At 51.0% G+C, this 20,866-nt stretch overlaps 1 protein-coding gene across 1 annotated transcript; it reads left to right on the top strand.

Annotated features, from left to right (window-relative positions):
* The first annotated feature begins 1,074 nt into the window (after window positions 1-1,074).
* LOC133282127 (proteasome subunit beta type-5-like) lies at window positions 1,075-3,756 on the top strand. The gene is made up of 3 exons (XM_061478207.1): window positions 1,075-1,442; window positions 2,498-2,804; window positions 3,434-3,756. Exons 1-3 carry the CDS (start codon window positions 1,251-1,253, stop codon window positions 3,727-3,729), a joined length of 795 nt encoding a protein of 264 aa, XP_061334191.1. The 5' UTR covers window positions 1,075-1,250; the 3' UTR covers window positions 3,730-3,756.
* The last annotated feature ends 17,110 nt before the right edge of the window (window positions 3,757-20,866 follow it).

Genomic DNA, 20,866 nt, shown 5'->3' with positions numbered 1-20,866 from the left:
AGTCTGACTTCATCCCCACTGGAGTGCAAAGAGTTAGGCTTTTTTTCCTTTTCATGGAGAGAGGTGATTTGTAACCCTCTCTGGTAAGACTTGTCTCTCAGCAGTCATTTTTGCCAAATGCAGATACATGGCCTTATTAAGACTGCAGCTAGGGTTTTAGCCTTGTGTCATGCTTCTAGGATGCAAGAGCTTCCTGAGATGTTGGCTTCAGAAAGCAGCATTCTTTATTGCAGCATGGGGCGTACACCTGAATAGTTTTGCAAAGGTGAGTATGCTGTCACTTGTTGACAGTGGCTATATATTTAGCATACTCATGCATATTCATAGCTCTTCTATGAACTAGTTATAATTGCATTCTAATTACGCATGAGCTTTCTTGCTGATGGGTGGGGCTCTTTTGGTTTTTGGTAGTGTTCCTCACTATGTTTACTGAATGACCTCAGTGCTGGCACATGCTTGCGAGGTTCTAGTGCTGTGTTAGCAGTTGGAATGTCCTTGCTTCTGTTCTGTTCCAGGGGTACTCCACGTTGGGCACCACTCTGAATCTGGAAGGCTGGCATCCTTGGTCTTACCGAATCCTTAGTTGTTATAGTCCTGTGGTGTTCCTGCCCCATCAGCCGAACATTCCTTTTTCTCTACGTGTTAGCAAGTTAGCACAGTTTGCTCCATTCAGCTATGTTAGTTTGAAGTCACACACACTACTGTTAGTTTAAACCTATAAATTTAAGTCTACATGCCCAGTAAGTAGCTGGAGGATGTAAACTGGGCCGGGGAGCGCAGCCCATCGCGGCTGCGGTACCGAGTAAGTGAGCGGGTGCTGCCATCCTGTGAACAACCCTTGGTACTGTACGTGAGGAGGCAGGCGCCGCTTTCTGCTGCCGCCCTGTGGGCAAAAGTCGGTACTGCAGGTGGTGGTGATGGCGGGGCGCGGTGTAAAGCTGGGCGCGGGAACCAGCGGCAGGTGCGGGGGGCGGTGGCCGGTGGAGGCGGCGGGAGGTGTCCTGGTGGGAGTTGCTCATGGCCGGCGCCATCTTGGGTGTGGCCGCGGGTTGGGATTGTTGCTGCCATGTTGGGAGTCTGGGGGCAGCCGTATTGGTGAGGTGCCATTGGCGCCATTGTGTACGCCCCATTCCTCCATATTGAGGCCAGCCCCTCCTTCCTGCCGACTCATGCCCTCACCCATCATGGCGGCCGCGTTGCCGTGGTAACGGCCGCATCGGTCCTGCGCCGCCGCCATTTTTCGTTCCAAGATGGCGCTGGCGAGCGTGTTGCGGGCGGAGGCTCCGCTCCCGTCCCGTTCCCTCCTCCCGGGGCTCGCCGCGCCCCGGGACCCGGCAGGGCCCCCCGCCGGCATCGCCGCCCCCCTCCTCCGGGAGCTGCCGCCGCTGCTGCCCGGGCCCGGCATCCACCTCCTGCACGGCACCACCACCCTGGCCTTCAAGGTACGGACACTGGTGGGCAGAGAGACACATAGGGACCCATAGAGAGACATTGTGTGTGTGTGTGTGGGGGGGGTGAGACCCACAGAGAGACAGTGGAGGGACTGGGACCCATAGAGAGACATTGGGCGGGGGGGAGGGGGGGGGTCTGTGACCCATAGAGAAACATTAGGGGGTGCTGGAACCCATAGAGACCCCACAGAAACTCCATAGGGACACATTGGGAGGTTGGTATGCACATAGGGACCCCATAGGGGCCCATAAAGAGCTATTTTGGGGCAGCTGGGACACATAGCCACTGGGGAGGGCTGGGGCACATAGAGACCCTATAGACCCCCATAACCCACCAAAGACACCCTGTAAATTCCCATATTTCCCCATAAGCCTCCATAGACACACGTAAGCCCCCATTTTTACCAGGTAACCTCCCCATAGACACCCCATAGACCCCCATATCTCCTCTAATTCCCCCATAGCCCCCCCCCCAGACCCCATTATGGGTCCCCAGACCCCCAAATCCTCCCATAGACCTCCCCATCCCCCCCCATAGGCCTCATAGGATCCCATTTAGGGACTCCAGACTTCCATATCCCTCCATAGACACCCTATATCTCCCCATATTTCCCCATTGAACCCCATGCAGGGACTCCGGTCCTCCATATCTCCCCAATATCCTCCCATATTTCCCCCTAGAACCCCTTGTACTGGACTCCAGACTCCCAAATACCCACAAAGAACCCCATAATGGGACTGCAGACCTCCATATACCGCACATAAACCCCCATAGAACCCTATATCCCCCCCATATTCCCCCTTAGAAGCCAATGTAGGAACTCCAGATCCCCATATCCCCCCATTCACCCCCATAAAGGGTCTCCACACCCCCACAGAACCCCTGTAGAGACTCCAGACCCCCAAATCCCTCCATATCCTCCCATATTCCCCCATAGACCCCCATGTAGGGATTCCAGACCCCTGTATCCCCCTTAAACCTTCCGTAGACCCCCATGTAGGGACTCCAGACTCCAGGCAACCGCACTCTGGCTGTTCCTCCGCAGCTGCCCCATGGCGTGGTGCTGGCCGTTGACTCCCGCGCCACGGCCGGCTCTTATGTGGCGTCGCAGTCAGTGCAGAAGGTGCTGGAGGTGAGCGCACGGGTGCTGGGCACCCTGGCTGGCGGCGCTGCTGACTGTGCCTTCTGGCAGCGGGTGCTGGCACGGCAGTGCCGTGTGTACCGCCTGCGTCACCGGCAGCACGCCTCGGTGGCTGCCGCCGCCAAGCTGCTGGCCAACATGGTGTACCAGTACAAGGGCATGGGGCTTAGCATGGGCACCATGATCGGCGGCTGGGACAAGAGGGGGCCTGGTGAGTATGGGTTGTGGGGGCTGGACACCATGGGATTGGGGGTTATGGGGCCAAAGAGTTAGGTATTGAAACATATGGGGTTGGGGGTTATGGTTTGGGGGTGATGGACACAATGGGGTTGGAGTTATGGTGCTTGGTGGCCGGGTTATGGCGTGGTGGACATCATGGGGTTGGGTGTTATGGGGCCAAACAGTTGGGTATTGAAGGATATGGGGCTGGGGGTTATAGTTAAGGGGTGATGGATACAATGGGGTTGGAGTTATGGGGCTCGTGGTCAAGATTAGGGGGTGATGGACATCATGGGGTTGATGGTTATGGTGCGATATTCATGGTTGTGAAGTTAAGAACTTGAGTATTGAAGTATAGGAGGCTGGGATTATGGTTATGGGCTGGTAGATACCAGGGGATTGGGGGTTAAGGGGTGAGTGGCACCGTAGGGTGGTGGTTATGGGGCTCATGGTCAAGGTTAGGGGGTGGTGGGCACCATAAGATAGGTGGTTATAGGTTGGAGTTGGTTGTTGTGGGGTCAGGGAGTTGGGTGTTGAGTTATATGGGGCTGGTGACCATGGTTGTGGGTCTCTATTTCCTATGGTCCCCCACTGACCCTATTGCTCCCCATCACCCCCTAGGCCTCTACTATGTGGACAGTGACGGCACACGCGTCCCAGGCACCGCCTTTGCTGTGGGTTCGGGCTCGCCCTATGCCTATGGGGTGCTGGACCGCGGCTACCACCCGGAGCTGGAGCTGGAGCCTGCCTGCGCCCTGGCGCGCCGCGCCATCTTCCAGGCCGCGCACCGTGATGCCTACTCAGGCGGCCGTGTCTCCGTCTACCATGTGGGGCCTGAGGGCTGGCGCCGCGTCTCCTGCGACAATGTAGCTGAGTTGCAGGAGCGCTATGGGGCCGAGTGGGACGGCAACGAGTGAAGGAACAGTGTGGAACAGGCGGGTGGGAGGTGAAAACGGGCAAAACCGGGAAAAAACAGCTGTTTGGGGGCTGAAAACAGCCATTTTGGGGCCAAAACTGGCTGTTTGTGGGCTGAAAATGGGCAAAAATGGCTGTTTGCAGGCTGAAAGTGGTTAACCCTGGGTGTTTTGGGGCTAAAAGTGGCTGCTTGTGGGCCAAAAGTGGCTGTTTTGGGGCTGAAAACAGCCGATTTGGGGCTAAACCCGGTCATTCTGGGACTAAAAACATCATTTGTGGGTTGAAAATGGTGTCCAAGGCGTGGTCATTGCAATGGCGCCATTCGGCTCCAGAGTGAACAGCGCCGGAGGGGGACGGGCCGGGGGGGAATGTACATGACACAGGTGTGTGTGGGGAAGTGGGTGCTGATTGATTAAGGGGGGGGTGCGGCGCTGCACTGTGATTGGTGGGGGGTGGAAGGAGGAGTGGGGCTCAAAGGTAGTGCAATGGGATGTGAGTAGTGGTTATAGGGGGTTTTGAATGGGGTCTCTGGGGGTTAAAGGGGGTCTGTGGGGATTAGAAGGGGTTTGGGGGGTGTGTAGGAGGTTAAAGGGAGGTTGGGAGATCTGGAGGAGGTAAAATGGGGTTTGGGGGGTCTATAGGAGGTAAAAGGGGGTTTGGGGGGTCTGGAGGAGGTAAAATGGGGTTTGGGGGGTCTGGAGAAGGTAAAATGGGGTTTGGGGGGCCTATAGGAGGTTAAAGGATCTTGGAGGGGGGGTCTGTGGAGGGGTTAAATGGGGTCTTTGGGGGTTTAGTGGGGTTTGGGGGATCTGTGAGAAGTTCAGTGGAGTCTGTAGCGGTTAAAGGGGGTTTACAGGGTTCTATGGGGGGTTAAATGGGGTCTATGGGGGATTAAGTGGTGTTTGGTGGGATCTATAAGAAGTTCAGCCGGGGGTTAAAGGGCTTTGGAGAGGTCTGGGGGTGGCTCAAATGAGGTTTGGGAGGTCTATGGGGGGGGCTTAATAGGCTCTATAGGGGGTTAAAGGGGGTTTGGGGGTCTAGGTGTTTAAATGGCATCTGTGGGACTTAAATGGGGTCTATGGGCAGTTAAATGGGGTTTGGGAGGTCTATTAGGGGTTAAAGGGGGTTTGGAGAAGGTCTGTGGCAGGCTAAATGGGTTTATGGTGGGTTAAATGGGGTCTGTAGGATTCAGTGGGCTCTATGGGGCTCAGTGGGCATTATGGGACAGTCAGTGGGACTCCGTGGTGCAGGTGCTGGGCTGGTGGTGGGCCTTGCTGGCTGTGCCAGAGCCCTGCAGGAGCTGGACCAGCAGCACGGGCTCTACCTGGAGGGCAAAGGGGTGGCGTTGCTGCTCAAGACATGGTCTATGGGGTGCTCCAGTATCTAGGGGGACTATGGGGGTTGCAGGCAGCAGGTTACTGTGCAGGCCGCAGGGGGCGGGGTCAGCGAAGGACAAACTCCCTCTGCTTTATGAGGGGATATGGGGCTCTAAGGGGGGGTTTATAATGGGACTTGGTGGGGGGGAGTGGGGAGGTTGGAGGGCTTCTAAAGGGCTTAAGGTGGGATTTGGGGGTGCTCCCTCTGTTACCCCATTGGCTCTGCAGGCTGGAGGAGCTGGGGCTGCTCCTTGCCTCCTACACCGCCCTCAGTGTGGCTGCCCATCAATGCATCAGGTGAGTGCCATATGCCCCCTTCTCCTTTATCTATGACACCACCAAGACATTACGGCAGGCGCAGCATCTCATTGGCTGTGGATGACTCGGAGATGTGGGGCCAGGAGCTGCGAGCAGAGCTCTCAGCCTATCAGGGGCTCTGGGTGGGGCTGGAAGAGCTGTCCTCAGCCTATGGGAGGCTACAGGAGGCGATGGAGCCCAAAATATCTGTGTGATTTCAAAACCAACCACAAAACCTGACATGATGGACATGCAAAAAGCGCAGCTTCAAGACCTACAAACACGAAAATGCACAGACAATGTCCTAACCAGTGAAAAGGGATGCCAAGAGAACCGAGACATGAAAGCAGCCTGGAGACACTCAGACACTGGCTCGGACACCAACTCCAGATACACTATCACACCCACTCCCAAGCAGACACTCTGGCCCTGACTCATTAATTACAAGCTTATTCCCAGAGCTCTTCTGCCCCTTCACACAGATTATCAAGATAGAGAGCTACACTGTGATTATAAAAACTCCCTACACATGTTCCAGAGTTCAAGAATTCCAGGTGAGGGATAACTAGAGACAAATGGAGAATTCTCAACTAGTTTATTAATACAAAAAACTAAGGATACAGGATGTAAAGGATACAGTAAAGGATACTTCTCAGGGTTACTTATCCTACCAACCCCAAGGACCCCGGGAAGACCATCAGCAAACCAGCTCCGAGAATCATCATGGCAGCACGAGGCGGCAGGCTCAACCTCAGCGGGCGTCCCCGCGCAGGCAACGGTCACCTGCCTGGCGTGAGCTTCCGCCTCCCTCGCACAGCATGAGGCCCGGGCTTTCGGAGTCACAAAAACGCACGCTCATTGCTACGCAGGGGGCCAGCCCGCATCGCAAGAAGCGGCCAACCGTATCTAGGAAGGTCTCCCAGGGTCAGGGCTTCTCCAGGCAGTTCTAAAGCACAACTCTCCAGCTAGGAACCAAAGCTGGACTTCGCCTGAAGCAGCCACAGAGCAACTCTTTGCGAGGAGCCAAAGACAACAAACACTACTTTCCCGCCCTTGCGTGTTTCACCACGGACCATTACCTATTGTCCCTGACACGACACCCCCGACTTAAGCCCCACAAATGGCACCTTTTCATCCTGGCATTTAACTCCCAGGCACTACCTATGCTGAAACTGACCATTCCCCTCCCAGGCACCTCCAAGCGTCTTCTCAGACATTCTGGCTCAAATACTACATCGGAATGCTGCGTCTCAAACCCTTCCTGCCGTTCTGACATTGTCCCCCATCCCCTCGCCTCGCAAAAGAGTCCCTCTACTTAGCGTGCATCGTTCCATGCGTCTCGAGGCAACCTCACTGCTCAGAGCTCCCATGGAAGACATCAGCCATGTTGCAGACCTTGACAAGTTCCTCTTCATCACCTGCCAGAAAGAAAGAAAAAGAATCGTAGCATGCTGCGCAGGCCGTCATCTCTACCAGCTCAGCCATCGATGCCAGCCTCTTCTGTAACTCTACTTTGCCTTCTTAATATTATGTTCATCTTCTACTAATCTATTGCAAAATACGATGCTGGGCTTCTCCTCCCCTCCAGGACCTAGGAGCACAATAGAGAGAATCGACCATGGTGCTTTCAAAAAGTGACGGACCCCCAAAACCACTATTGTTACCTGTCTGCCTCACCTCAAACACTCATCTGACTTCAGAGATAGAAGGTAGAACCTGCAATAACAAACACGAGTACTGAACCCTTTGCCATGTTATTCTCAACTCTGAGCCACCACTCACGCAGACAAGCCTTCTACCTTCTCACAGCCCTCCTCAGCTGGCAATTTCACCTCTCTCGAGTTACTTGTGGCACCTAAAACCAAAATTGAAACAGGCGCACACTGAGAAAACAATAGAAGCTGCAGCCGACCCTGAAATAAGTTACTACTTGGGTGTTTCAAGCATAGCTCCCCTTGACTGAGCCCATTGAATGTTAGTTTTCAGCTAGACAGTGAGAGTGAGTTTGAGCCAGGAAGCCTTTATCCAAGTAGTTTGAACCAGAAATTCTATGATACAGTCAGTAAGAGATTTATGTGGATGTATGAGCCAGTCAGCGTCAGACTGAGCCTAAGTGAGTGTGAGGCAAAATCTGAGCCCGAGAGTGTCTGTGCAGTTTATGAGCGTGAAGCAGTTGGTGTGAGAGGGAGCCTGCGTGGTCTGGGAGTCTTGAATGTGAGTTAAACCACAGAAAGAAGGCCAGAAAATGAAAGCCGGGGAGCAGCCAATGAACCAGAGGTAGGTAAAATAAGACCCAGCTGTGGATTGTCAGGGTGCTTTCATCCCAGCTGGGGGTTCGCCCCACCCCGACCCAGGGCACTGAGGGAAGGGTTGTGGGGGACACCCTCACTCCATAACACAGTCAAGCTGTAGCAGCCCTACCCACGTAAGCTCATGCTGCAAAGTAACCCCCTGCCTTCCCCTCAGCCCCATGCTACACTTCAAAGCCCTTCCTGCCCTCCTGACCTTGTCTCTCACCCTCCAGTCCCAAGTAGCAATCCTTCTACTTAACTTCCATAGTGCCATGGGTCTCAAGCTGCCCTAGATGCTCAGAACACCCACATCAAAGTCTTGGGATCTTGCCACAGCTACCAAGTTCCTCTGTATAACCTGCAACAAACAAAGGAACCAACAGGAACACACTGTGCTGGCCATCATCATCACCACCACCCCACCCACCAATACTGGCCCAGTCTGTAACAGCCCTCTTCCTCCTTCAAAGCTCCTCAACATTATGTTTTCCTGTTCCAATCCCATAGTAGAGTCCAACACTGAGCCTCTCCTTCTCTCCAGGTCCTAAGAGTACAACAGAGACAAATGACCACAGTGCTCGGAAAAAGTGCCCAACCTCACAGTCTTTCTCCTTACCTCCCTGACTCACCTCAAGCACTCATCTGACTCCAGTGGTAGAAGGCAGGCCCTGCAACACCAAACACAAATACCGAACCCCTTTGCCATGCTCTTCTCAACTCCGAACCACCAAACACGCACGCACAACCCCCCTTACCTGCCCTCCTCAGTTTGCAGCTTCACCTCTCTGGAGTTACCTGCAGCGCCTACAAAAGAAATGGAAACAAGCACACACAAAGAGATATAGAAGCTGCACCCTTGCCTCAGCAACTGCCATTTCCCTCTCCTGTCACTTCACTACTCATCCACTCAACTTCGAAGGTTTTCCATCCCTTTGTTCTAAAGTGTACACCCCTTGGAAAACACTAACAAGAAATAAAAAATACAGTTTTATGAAAATGACAAGACCATGAAATACGTTGTTACTTGGGTGTTCTAAGCATGGCTCACCTTGGCTAAATAACCTGAACGTCTTTTTTCACTTAAAATGGGAAAGCAAGTCTGAGCCAAGGAGTCTGTGTTAGCCTCAATGTGTGATTTGTGTGGATGTGCGAGTCAGTGAATGCCCGGCTGAGCCTAAGTCTGAGCTGGAGTGCCTGTGCAGTTTTAATACATGAGACTGAACCAGGCTGTGTGGAAAGAAACCCGTGTGAGTCTGAGCCCCAGAATCTGAGACAGAAAAACTCTATGTGGCCTGAAAGCAAATACAATTCGAAATGTAACTGAATCCAAGTGAAACTGTGTAGTCTGTGAATTTTGAATGCAAATCTAAAGCAAAAAAAGAAAGCCACAAAGTTAAAGCCAGAAAGCAAGCAAGGAGCCAAACCCAGATCCAAAAGACCCAGCTGTATCTTGTCAGGCTGTTTTGATCCCAGCTGCTGGTTTGGCCCACACCTGAGCCAGGGAATTGAGGGAGGGGCTGTGGGTAGGGCCTGGGCTATATAAGGCACAGCTTCCGAACAAGGAGTTCCTATAGGGTTTGGCTCCCTTGAAGGTAAGGTCTCTGGAGTGTTTTGTGGTTTTAATGCTTTCTGTTTTGTTTCTGCTTTTGAGTTCTTTGAAATGTTTTTTTCTGAGCTAAATATTTTAAGCTATCTTAGTATTTATGTGTGCATGTACCACTAAACTGTTTTGTGCTGTGGTTTTCTTGGAGGTGCTATTGTTATTGGTGGTTTTGAGCTAAGCAGTTTTTTTTTGGTTGTTCTCAGGCACAGAAATTATGGCAAGATTTGTTTTTGGTTTTTGTTCTAATTTCTTCTCTTTTGTTTCTGTTTCTTTTTCCTATGATGGTTATGGTTGTGGTTACTGACCATACATACTAATTATATGTCTAGGAGCTTTTTCAAGGGTGCCTTTGGGTCTGTGCTCTCATAAAAGCTAACTTGAATGCTTAGGTTTAAAGAAGACCAAAACAGAACATTACTGTTGTTTTGGGATGTAGAGGCTGTTAAAGAAATGGTGATTTTTGGCAGGGAAAGGTTTAAGAATGTTTTTTAGCTTGTATATTTCTCACTTTAAAAGTCTAAAGTATAGAGGGTACTGGTTCTTCACTGTCTAATGTAGTTAATATTTCAGGATATTTTCCTCTATTTGTTTGCCTATGAAATGTTATATGGCTGGATTTTTGGTTTCTATTCTTTTTTTTTTAACTGCTGTTCCTGCAGATGATGAAAATTAATTGGGTGGATGCAGTAAACAGCCAGGTGCCTAGTATGGGACATCTGAGCAGTAATTTTGGCTCGAGACTTAAAAGGCTATAAAAGCTAATCAGAAAGCCAGGGAATTGAGGGAGGGGTTGTGGGTGGGGCCTGTGGTATATAAGGCAGAGCTTCGAAACAAAGGGGCTTCTTTAAAGTTTGGCTCTTTTCATGGTAAGGTCTCTAGGGTCTTTTGTGGTTTTAATGTTTTCTGTTCTGTTTTTGTAATTTTTAAAAGTGGGTTTTCTTTAGGACTAAGTTTTAAGCTGCCAAAATATTTATGTGTCCATGTGCCACTAAAGTCTTTTGTGCTGTGATTTTCTTTGAGGTGTTATTGTTATTGGTGGTACTAAGCTAAGTGTTTTTTTTTGTCTTGCTTTCAGCCACAGGAATAATGGCAGAAGTTGTTTTTGGTTTATGTTCTCGTTAATGATATTTTGTTTCTGTTCTTTTTTGCATGTAGTGGTCACGGCCGTGGTTACTGAACAAACATACAGGTTATGTGACTGAGAGTTTTTGTAAGAGTGCTTTTGGGTCTGTGGTATTACGAAAACGAAGTTCGATGCTTAGGTTTACAGAAGACCAAAAGGGAATATTATTATTGTTTTGGGATGAGGCTGTTAAAGAAATGGTGGTATTTGGCGGAGAAAGGTCTAAGAATGATTTTTAGTTAGCTCATTTATTATGTTAAAAGTCTAAAGCGTAGGAGATGCTGGTTCTTTCCAGTTTGCATGTAGTTAAGATTCCAGAGTATTTCTCTTTAATTGTTTGCCTTTAAAATGTTATATGGCTACTTTTTTGTTTGTGCTTTTTTTTCCTATCGTTATTGCAGATGAGAGAAATGAATGGGGTGGATGCTGTCAACACCCAGGTGTCCAGTGTGGGACACCTGAGCAATAAGTACGATTTGAGACTTAGGTCACTATAAAAACGAAGCAGAAAGACTACTTTTTGGCAGAAGAGGGGTGGGGAACAGCGTCAGAATAGCAGGAATAGGTCAGAAATGTGCCATAAAGATGACAAAACCGAAACGGGACGTTTTATAGCGCCATCTCACGGTGGGCAGAGGAATACAGCTTGAGCGTTTCAATGAGTGCATTTGTTTGTGATCTGTGTTGTCACTTCCACGTCACTGTTAAAACTAAAGGTGGTAAGGCTGTTGTTTGGACTCGTTCTTTATATTCTGACTGATTACAGTTGCTATTTAAAAGCGGGCTAAGTATTTGTTTTCAGTACTTGTAAGAGTTCAGGAAAGAACATACTTTGTTTCAGACACCTCAGCAATAGTCTTCTGGGGCACTGCTCCAGTTTCCTTTTCCGGTTGTGAAAAGGAGAGGGTTTGTTTTAGAGTGTGGTGTCTCAGCGTCTAGAAGAACACAGCAAAGGGGTTCGGTTTTGTGTTTGGTATTGCAGGTCTCGCCCTCGGCCTCTGGAGTCGTACGAGTGCTTGTGGTGAGTCAGGGAGGTAAGGAGAAGGATTGTGGGCTCGGTCACTCCTGCAAGAACCGTGGTCATTGGATTTTTTTGCCCTTTTAGGGCAGGGAGAGGAGGAGGCGCTTGGAATCGGACTGTGGAACGGCTCTGGGAGAGGCGAGGCCTGGCTGGACTAATCATGGCTGGGCTTGATTAAACTGAGCTAGACTGGGTTTAACTGGGCTGGGTTGGACTGGACTAGACTAAAATGGGCCGGACTGGATTAAACGGGGCTGCACTGAGTTAAAGTGGGCTGGCTTGGGTTAAACTGGACTGGACTGAGTTAAAGTGAGCTGGACTTGGGTAAATAGAGCTGGGCTGGTTTCAAGTGGGCTGGCCTGGGTTAAACTGAAGCTGGACTGGGTAATCTGGGCTGGAGTGGATGAAACAGGGCTGGGCTGGATGAAACTGGGCCGGACTGTGTTAAACTGGACTGGGTTAAAGTGAGCTGGACTTGGATAAACCGAGCTGGACTGGACTAAACTTAGGTGGGCTGGGTTAAACTGAGTTGGACTGGACAAAACTGGGCTGGGCTGCATTAAAGTGAGCTGGACTTGGGTAAATAGAGCTGGGCTGGACTAAAGTGTGCTGGAGTGGACTCCAGTGTGCTGGACTGGATTCAATTGAGCTGGAGTGGATTCAACTAGGCTGGACTGTGTTAAACTGGGCTGGGCTGGACTAAAGATGGCTAGGCTGAATTAAACTGGGCTGGACTGGATTAATTTGGGCTGGAGTGGGTTAAAGTGGGCTGGACTGTTTTAGACTGCACTGGGCTGAATTAAACTGGGCAGGACTGAGTTAAACTGACCTGGAGTGGGTTAAAGTGTGCTGGGCTGGACTAACCATGCCTGGGCTTGATTAAACTGAGCTAGACTGGATTTAACTGGGCTGGACTGGACTAAAATGGGCTGGACTGGATTAAACGGGGCTGCACTGAGTTAAAGTGGGCTCGGCTGGATCAGACTGAGCTGGACTGGATGAAAGTGTGCTGGACTGTGTTAAATTGGGCTGGCTGTATTAAAATGAGCTGGACTGGATTAATTTGGGATGGACTTGTTTAAACTGAGCAGGACTGGATTAAACTTGGCTGGACTTGGTTAAACTGAGCTCGGCTGGATTAAAGTGAACTAGACTGGGTTAAACTTGTCTGGACTGGACAAAACTGGGCTGGTTTGGATCAAACTTGTCTGGACTAGATTAAACTTAGCTGGACTGGTGTAAACTTGGCTGGACTGGATGAAACTGTTCTGGACAGGAGTAAAGTGGGCTGGGCTTGATTAAACTGAAGTGGCCTGGGTTATACTGGGCTGGACTGGACAAAGCTGGGCTGTGCTGCATTAAAGTGAGCTGGACTTGGGTAAATAGAGGTGGGCTGGGTTTAAGTGGGCTGGACCTGATGAAACTGGCCTGGACTGGATGAAACCTGGCCGTGCTGGGTTAAAGCGCGCTGGACTTGGGTAAACAGAGCTGGACTGGACTAAACTGAGGTGGGCTGTGTTAAACTGAGTTGGACTGGACAAAACTGTGCTGGGCTGCATTAAAGTGAGCTGGACTTGGGTAAATTGAGCTGGGCTGGATTCAAGCTGGCTGGGCTGGACTAAAGTGTGCTGGAGTGGCCTCCAGTGTGCTGGACTGGATTCAGTTGAGCTGGAGTGGATTCAACTAGGCTGGACTGTGTTAAACTGGGCTGGCCTGGACTAAAGATGGCTAGGCTGAATTAAAGTGTGCTGGACTGGATTAATTTGGGCTGGAGTGGTTTAAAGTGGGTTGGACTGTTTTAGACTGCACTGGGCTGAATTAAACTGTGCAGGACTGAATGAACCTGACCTGGAGTGGGTTAAAGTGTGCTGGGCTGGACTAACCATGGTTGGGCTTGATTAAACTGAGCTAGACTGGGTTTAACTGGGCTGGGTTGGACTGGACTGGACTAAAATGGGCTGGACTGGATGAAACGAGGCTGGAGTGGGTTAAACTGGGCTGGCTTGGGTTAAACTGGACTGGCCTGAGTTAAAGTGAGCTGGACTTGGGTAAACTGAGCTGGACTGGACTAAACTGGGCTGGGCTGCATTAAAGTGAGCTGGACTTGGGTAAATTGAGCTGGGCTGGGTTAAACTGAGCTGGACTGGGTAAACTGGGCTGGACTGGCTTAAAGCCGTCTGGACTGGGTTAAATTGAGGCGGAGTGGATCAAACGGGGCTGCACAGAGTTAAGCTGAGCTGGACTGGAGTAAAGTGGGCTGGACTGGATGAAAGTGGGATGGACTCGGTTAAACTAGGCTGGACTGGAGTAAACTTGGCTGTTCTGTATTAAAGTGAGCTGGAATGGGTTAAACAGAGATGGACTGGCTTGAACGGGGCTGGACTGGATTAAAGTGTGCTGGACTGGATTCAAGTGAGCTGCAGTGTATTCATACTAGGCTGGACTGTGTTAAACTGGGCTGGGCTGGACTAAAATGGGCTGGACTGGATTAAACGGGGCTGCACTGAGTTAAAGTGGGCTCGGCTGGATCAGACTGAGCTGGACTGGATTAAAGTGGGCTGGACTGTGTTAAACTGGGCTGGCTGTATTAAAATGAGCTGGACTGGATTAATTTGGGATGGACTTGGTTAAACTGAGCAGGACTGGGTTTAAACTTGGCTAGACTTGGATAAACTGAGCTCGGCTGTATTAAAGTGAGCTACCCCGGGTTAAACTTGTCTGGACTGGACAAAACTGGGCTGGTTTGGATCAAACTTGTCTGGACTAGATTAAACTTAGCTGGACTGGTCTAAACTTGGCTGGACTGGATGAAACTGTTCTGGACAGGAGTAAAGTGGGCTGGCTTGATTAAACTGAGGTGGACTGGGTTATACTGGGCTGGACTGGACAAAACTGGGCTGGGCTGCAATAAAGTGATCTGGACTTGGGTAAACTGAGCTGGGCTTGGTTCAGGTGGGCTGGACTGGATGAAACTGGGCGGGACTGGATGAAACCTGGCTGGACTTGGGTAAACGGAGCTGGACTGGACTAAACTGAGGTGGGCTGGGTTAAACTGAGTTGGACTGGACAAAACTGTGCTGGGCTGCATTAAAGTGAGCTGGACTTGGGTAAATAGAGCTGGGCTGGACTAAAGTATGCTGGAGTGGACTCCAGTGTGCTGGACTGGATTCAATTGAGCTGGAGTGGATTCAACTAGGCTGGACTGTGTTAAACTGGGCTGGGCTGGACTAAAGATGGCTAGGCTGAATTAAACTGGGCTGGACTGGATTAATTTGGGCTGGAGTGGGTTAAAGTGGGCTGGACTGTTTTAGACTGCACTGGGCTGAATTAAACTGTGCAGGACTGAATTAAACTGACCTGGAGTGGGTTAAAGTGTGCTGGGCTGGAGTAATCATGGCTGGGCTTGATTAAACTGAGCTAGACTGGGTTTAAGTGGGCTGGGTTGGACTGGACTTGACTAAAATGGGCTGGACTGGATGAAACGAGGCTGGAGTGGGTTAATGTTTTCTGTTCTGTTTGTGGTTTTAATGTTTTCTGTTCTGTTGTATTTTTGTAATTTTTAAAAGTGGGCTTTCTTTAGGACTAAGTTTTAAGCTGCCAAAATATTTATGTGTCCATGTGCCACTAAAGTCTTTTGTGCTGTGATTTTCTTTGAGGTGTTATTGTTATTGGTGGTACTAAGCTAAGTGGTTTTTTTTGTCTTGCTTTCAGCCACAGGAATAATGGCAGAAGTTGTTTTTGGTTTATGTTCTCGTTAATGATATTTTGTTTCTGTTCTTTTTTGCATGTAGTGGTCACAGCTGTTGTTACTGAACAAACATACAGGTTATGTGACTGAGAGTTTTTGTAAGAGTGCTTTTGGGTCTGTGGTATTACGAAAACAAAGTTCGATGCTTAGGTTTACGGAAGTCCAAAAGGGAATATTATTATTGTTTTGGGATGAGGCTGTTAAAGAAATGGTGGTATTTGGCGGAGAAAGGTCTAAGAATGATTTTTAGTTAGCTCATTTATTATGTTAAAAGTCTAAAGCGTAGGAGATGCTGGTTCTTTCCAGTTTGCATGTAGTTAAAATTTCAGAGTATTTCTCTTTAATTGTTTGCCTTTAAAATGTTATATGGCTACTTTTTTGTTTGTTTTTTTTTCCTATCGTTATTGCAGATGAGAGAAATGAATGGGGTGGATGCTGTCAACACCCAGGTGTCCAGTGTGGGACACCTGAGCAATAAGTACGATTTGAGACTTAGGTCACTATAAAAACGAAGCAGAAAGACTACTTTTTGGCAGAAGAGGGGTGGGGAACAGCGTCAGAATAGCAGGAATAGGTCAGAAATGCGCCATAAAGATGACAAAACCGAAACGGGACGTTTTATAGCGCCATCTCACGGTGGGCAGAGGAATATAGCTTGAGCGTTTCAATGAGTGCATTTGATTGTGATCAGTGTTGGCACTTCCACGTCACTGCTAAAACTAAAGGTGGTAAGGCTGTTGTTTGGACTCGTTCTTTATATTCTGACTGATTACAGTTGCTATTTAAAAGCGGGCTAAGTATTTGTTTTCAGTACTTGTAAGAGTTCAGGAAAGAACATACTTTGTTTCAGACACCTCAGCAATAGTCTTCTGGGGCACTGCTCCAGTTTCCTTTTCCGGTTGTGAAAAGGAGAGGGTTTGTTTTAGAGTTTGGTGTCTCAGCGTTTAGAAGAACACAGCAAAGGGGTTCTGTTTTGTGTTTGGTATAGCTCTGGGAGAGGCGAGGCCAGTGTTGAGGAGCTTTGGAGGAGCCCGAGGGTTGGTAAGGAACAGGCCGGGCGGGATGGCTGGGGTGGGGGAGATGAGGGCCACCCCAGGCTGTTCCCTGTTTTTGGTTTGTTTCTGCAGACGATGAAGAGGAACTTGTCAAGGTCTGCAGCATGGCTGGCGTCTGCCGTGGGAGTTCTGAGCAGTGAGGTTGCCTCGAGACGCGTGGAACTATGCAAGCTAAGTAGAGGGACCGCTTTAGGAGGCGAGGGGGGTGGGAGACAGCGTCAGAATGTCAGGAAGGTGTTTGAGACGTATCATTCCGATGTAGCGTTTGATCCGGAACGTCTGAGAAGAGGCTCGGAGGTGCCTGGGAGGGGAATGGTCAGTTTCAGCGTAGGTGGTGCCTGGGAGTTAAATGCCAGGATGAAAAGGTGCCATTTGTGGGGCTTAAGTCTGGGGCGTCGTGTCAGGGGCAGTAGGTAACGGTCCTTGGTGAAGCAGGCAAGGGTGGGAAAGTAGTGTTTGTTGCCTTTGGCTCCTCGCAGAGAGCTGCGCTGTGGCTGCTTCAGGCGAAGTCCAGCTTTGGTTCCTAGCCGGAGAGTTGTGCTTTAGAACTGCCTGGAGAAGCCCTGACCCTGGGAGACCTTCCTAGATACGGTTGGCCGCTTCTTGCGACGCGGGCTGGCCCCCTGCGTAGCAACGAGCGTGCGTTTTTGTGAGTACGAAAGCCCGAGCCTCGTGCTGTGCGAGGGAGGCGGAAGCTCATCCCAGGCAGGTGACCGTTGCCTGCGCGGGGACGCCCGCTAAGGTTGAGCCTGCCACCTGGCACTGCCATGACGACTGTCGGAGCTGGTTTGCTGACGGTCTTCCCGGGGTCCTTGGGCTTGGTAAGATAAGTAAGCAGGAGAAGTACGCTTTACTATTTCTATAGTTTTCTGTATTAATAAGCTAGCTGTGAGTTTTCTGCTTTTCTCTGGCTTTCTGTCGCATAGATTTCTTGAACTGTGGAACGTATGTGGTGGGGTTTTATAATCCCAGTGTAGTTGTCTCCTCTTGCTGAGCTGTGTGAATGGACAGAAGTGCTCTGAGAATAAGCTTGTAATTAATGACACAGGCCCAGAGAGCCTGCTTGGGAGTGGGTGGGATAGTCTATGGAGAGTTAGTGTCTGAGCCAGAGGGTGTGAGGGTCTGTGTTGAGATTGACAGGCATACAGAGACTCATCTTCAGACAACCCAGGTGTCAGCGTGAGCTTGGGCTGAGTCTTAGAGGCAGATTAAGCTTTTACTTGGCGTTGCTGTGAATAAGGCCGGGTTGTTCTTGCGGATGGCGCGACGGTTAGCCCTGTGCGAGAGGCTGATGGAGGAGGGTTGAGCTGAGTGACGGAAGCAGGGGGGTAAATTTTTTGTTTCAGAAGGAAGCTATGCCTTATTCTCCTGGCTGGCTTATGACTTGCTGTGTTTTTTTACATCGGTAGGTGCGGAGCGAGGTGCGAAGCAGAGCTGGGTGCCCCCGAGCTGTCGTGGACTCGGTGAGTTGTGCTTATCGGACCGAAGCAGCGAGTGAGTGAGTGAGCGTCTTGTGGTTTGTGTGAAATTAAAACCAGCTTTTCCTGTTGTGTTCTGCAGGCGGTGCCCAGGATCAAAGAAGAGAAGGGAAGGCGTGCAAAGGCCAGCGGAGGAGCAGCAGAGTGACGGGAGAGGGAGCGGGGACTTGGTGAGGGAAGGGTGTTACTTTGAACCCTCTCTCAGGGTTTGTCTGCCTTTGTGTTTCAGGTGCTGCGGGTCACTCGGGAGAGGTGAAGGTGCCAAGTGAAGAGGGCTGTGAGGAGGTAAGTGGTTTGTGTGCGTGTGCGGTAGCTTAGAATTGAGAAGAAGGTGTTCAGTGCTATTAGTGTTTGTGTTTGGCATTGCAGGTCTCGCCCTGGATCTTTGGAGTCGGATGAGTGCTTGAGGTGAGCGAGGGAGGTAAGGAGAAGGATTGTGGGGTCGGTCGCTTTTGCAAGAACCGTGGTCATTGTCTTCAGTTGCACTCCTAGAGCACGGAGGGCAGGAGATGCCCCAGGTCAGAGTGTGGAATGGCTTTGGGAGAGGCGAGGCCAGTGTTGAGGAGCTTTGGAGGAGCCCGGGGGTTGGTAAGGAACAGGCCGGGCGGGATGGCTGGGGTGGGGGAGATGAGGGCCACCCCAGGCTGTTCCCTGTTTTTGGTTTGTTTCTGCAGACGATGAAGAGGAACTTGTCAAGGTCTGCAGCATGGCTGGCGTCTGCCGTGGGAGTTCTGAGCAGTGAGGTTGCCTCGAGACACGTGGAACTATGCAAGCTAAGTAGAGGGACCGCTTTAGGAGGCGAGGGGGGTGGGAGACAGCGTCAGAATGTCAGGAAGGTGTTTGAGACGTATCATTCCGATGTAGCGTTTGATCCGGAACGTCTGAGAAGAGGCTCGGAGGTGCCTGGGAGGGGAATGGTCAGTTTCAGCGTAGGTAGTGCCTGGGAGTTAAATGCCAGGATGAAAAGGTGCCATTTGTGGGGCTTAAGTCTGGGGCGTCGTGTCAGGGGCAGTAGGTAACGGTCCTTGGTGAAGCAGGCAAGGGTGGGAAAGTAGTGTTTGTTGCCTTTGGCTCCTCGCAGAGAGCTGCGCTGTGGCTGCTTCAGGCGAAGTCCAGCTTTGGTTCCTAGCCGGAGAGTTGTGCTTTAGAACTGCCTGGAGAAGCCCTGACCCTGGGAGACCTTCCTAGATACGGTTGGCCGCTTCTTGCGACGCGGGCTGGCCCCCTGCGTAGCAACGAGCGTGCGTTTTTGTGAGTACGAAAGCCCGAGCCTCGTGCTGTGCGAGGGAGGCGGAAGCTCATCCCAGGCAGGTGACCGTTGCCTGCGCGGGGACGCCCGCTAAGGTTGAGCCTGCCACCTGGCACTGCCATGACGACTGTCGGAGCTGGTTTGCTGACGGTCTTCCCGGGGTCCTTGGGCTTGGTAAGATAAGTAAGCAGGAGAAGTACGCTTTACTATTTCTATAGTTTTCTGTATTAATAAGCTAGCTGTGAGTTTTCTGCTTTTCTCTGGTTTTCTGTCGCATAGATTTCTTGAACTGTGGAACGTATGTGGTGGGGTTTTATAATCCCCGTGTAGTTTTCTCCTCTTGCTGAGCTGTGTGAATGGACAGAAGTGCTCTGAGAATAAGCTTGTAATTAATGACACAGGCCCAGAGAGCCTGCTTGGGAGTGGGTGGGATAGTCTATGGAGAGTTAGTGTCTGAGCCAGAGGGTGTGAGGGTCTGTGTTGAGATTGTCCGAACGTCAGTCTGTGTGTGCCTGTTAACGTAGGTGTCGGTGTGAGCTTGGGCTGAGACTTAGAGGCAGAAGAAGCTTTTGCTTGGCGTTGCCGTGAATAAGGCTTGGTTGTTCTTGCAGGTGGCGAGATGGTTAGCCACGTGTGAGAGGCTGAGGGAGGAGGGTTGAGCTGAGGGACAGTACCAGGCGAGTCCATTTGTGGTGTCCGCAGGAAGCTATGCCTTGTTCTCCTGGCCGGCTTTTGACTTGCTGTATGTTAATTTGGAGGTGCGGGGCGAGGAGGGAAGCGAGATACCTGCCCCCGAGCTGGCTTGGAGACGGTGAGCTACGCTTCGCAGACTGAAGCATCAGGAGACTCGGTGTCTCGTAATCTTTGTGAAATTTGAAACATCCCTTGTGTTGCGTTGCGTAGGCGATACCTGGTCTCAAACATAGAACCGAAGATCTGCACAGGCCAGCGGTAAAGTAACGAGAGAGGGAGGTGGCGCTTGCTGAGGGAAGGGTGCAGCTTTGAGCCCTCTCTCAGCGTGTCTGCTTCTGTTTCTTTTTCAGGTGCCGCAGCCAAGTCGTGAGAGGTGAAGGGGCAAAGCGTGGGGAGCTGTGAAGAGGTAAGTGCGTTGCCTCTGCGGGTGTGTGTGTGTGTTTCTGTGTGTGCGCGTGTGTGTGTGTGAGATGGCTGGGCGTTGAGGAGAACACGGTGAAGGGGATCGGTATTTGTGTTTGGTATTGCAGGGCCTGCCCTCTGCCTTTGGACCGGGATGAGTTCTTGGGGTGAGTCAGTGAGGTAAGCAGAAGGATTTCGGGTTCGGTCCCTTTTTGCGAACACCCTGGTCATTTCTCTCTGTTGTACTCCTAGGACTCGGAGGGCAGGGCAGGCCCGGCGTCAGACTCTCGAATCGTTTTGGGGCACGCAAGGTGAGCCCAATGTTGAGGAGCTTTGGAGGAGGCAGACGGCTGTGACGCGACGGGCCGCTGGGCTCGCCTGGAGCGGCGGTGATAGCGGCCAGCACAGCGTGGTCCCCTTTCTTTGTTTGTTTCTGGCAGATGATGAAGAGGAGCTTGGCAAGGGCTGCAGCATCGCTGGAGTCTGCTGCGGGAGTTCTGAGCTGTGAGGCTGCCGGGAGACCCGTGGCAGGATGCACGCTAAGTAGAGGGACTGCTTTTTGAGGGGAAGGGGTGGGGGACAAGGTCAGAACGGCAGGAAGAGGTTTGAGAGGTACTGTTGTGATGTAGTATTTGAGCCAGAATATCTGAATGTCCGAGAACACGCTTGGAGGTGCCTGGGAAGGGGAATGGTCAGCTCTAGTGAAGGTAGTGCCTGCGAGTTAAATGCCAGGGTGAAAAGGTGCCATTTGTGGGGCTTAGGTCGGGGGTGTCGTGTCAGGGAGAATTGGCAATGGTCCGCGG

This window comes from Pezoporus flaviventris, unplaced genomic scaffold, assembly GCF_033815535.1.
Source record: "Pezoporus flaviventris isolate CSIRO_AGI_PZ_B2104156 unplaced genomic scaffold, CSIRO_AGI_Pfla_v1 ptg000113l, whole genome shotgun sequence".
Lineage (NCBI taxonomy): Eukaryota > Metazoa > Chordata > Aves > Psittaciformes > Psittacidae > Pezoporus > Pezoporus flaviventris.
This window is presented reverse-complemented; position numbering and strand designations above follow the sequence as displayed.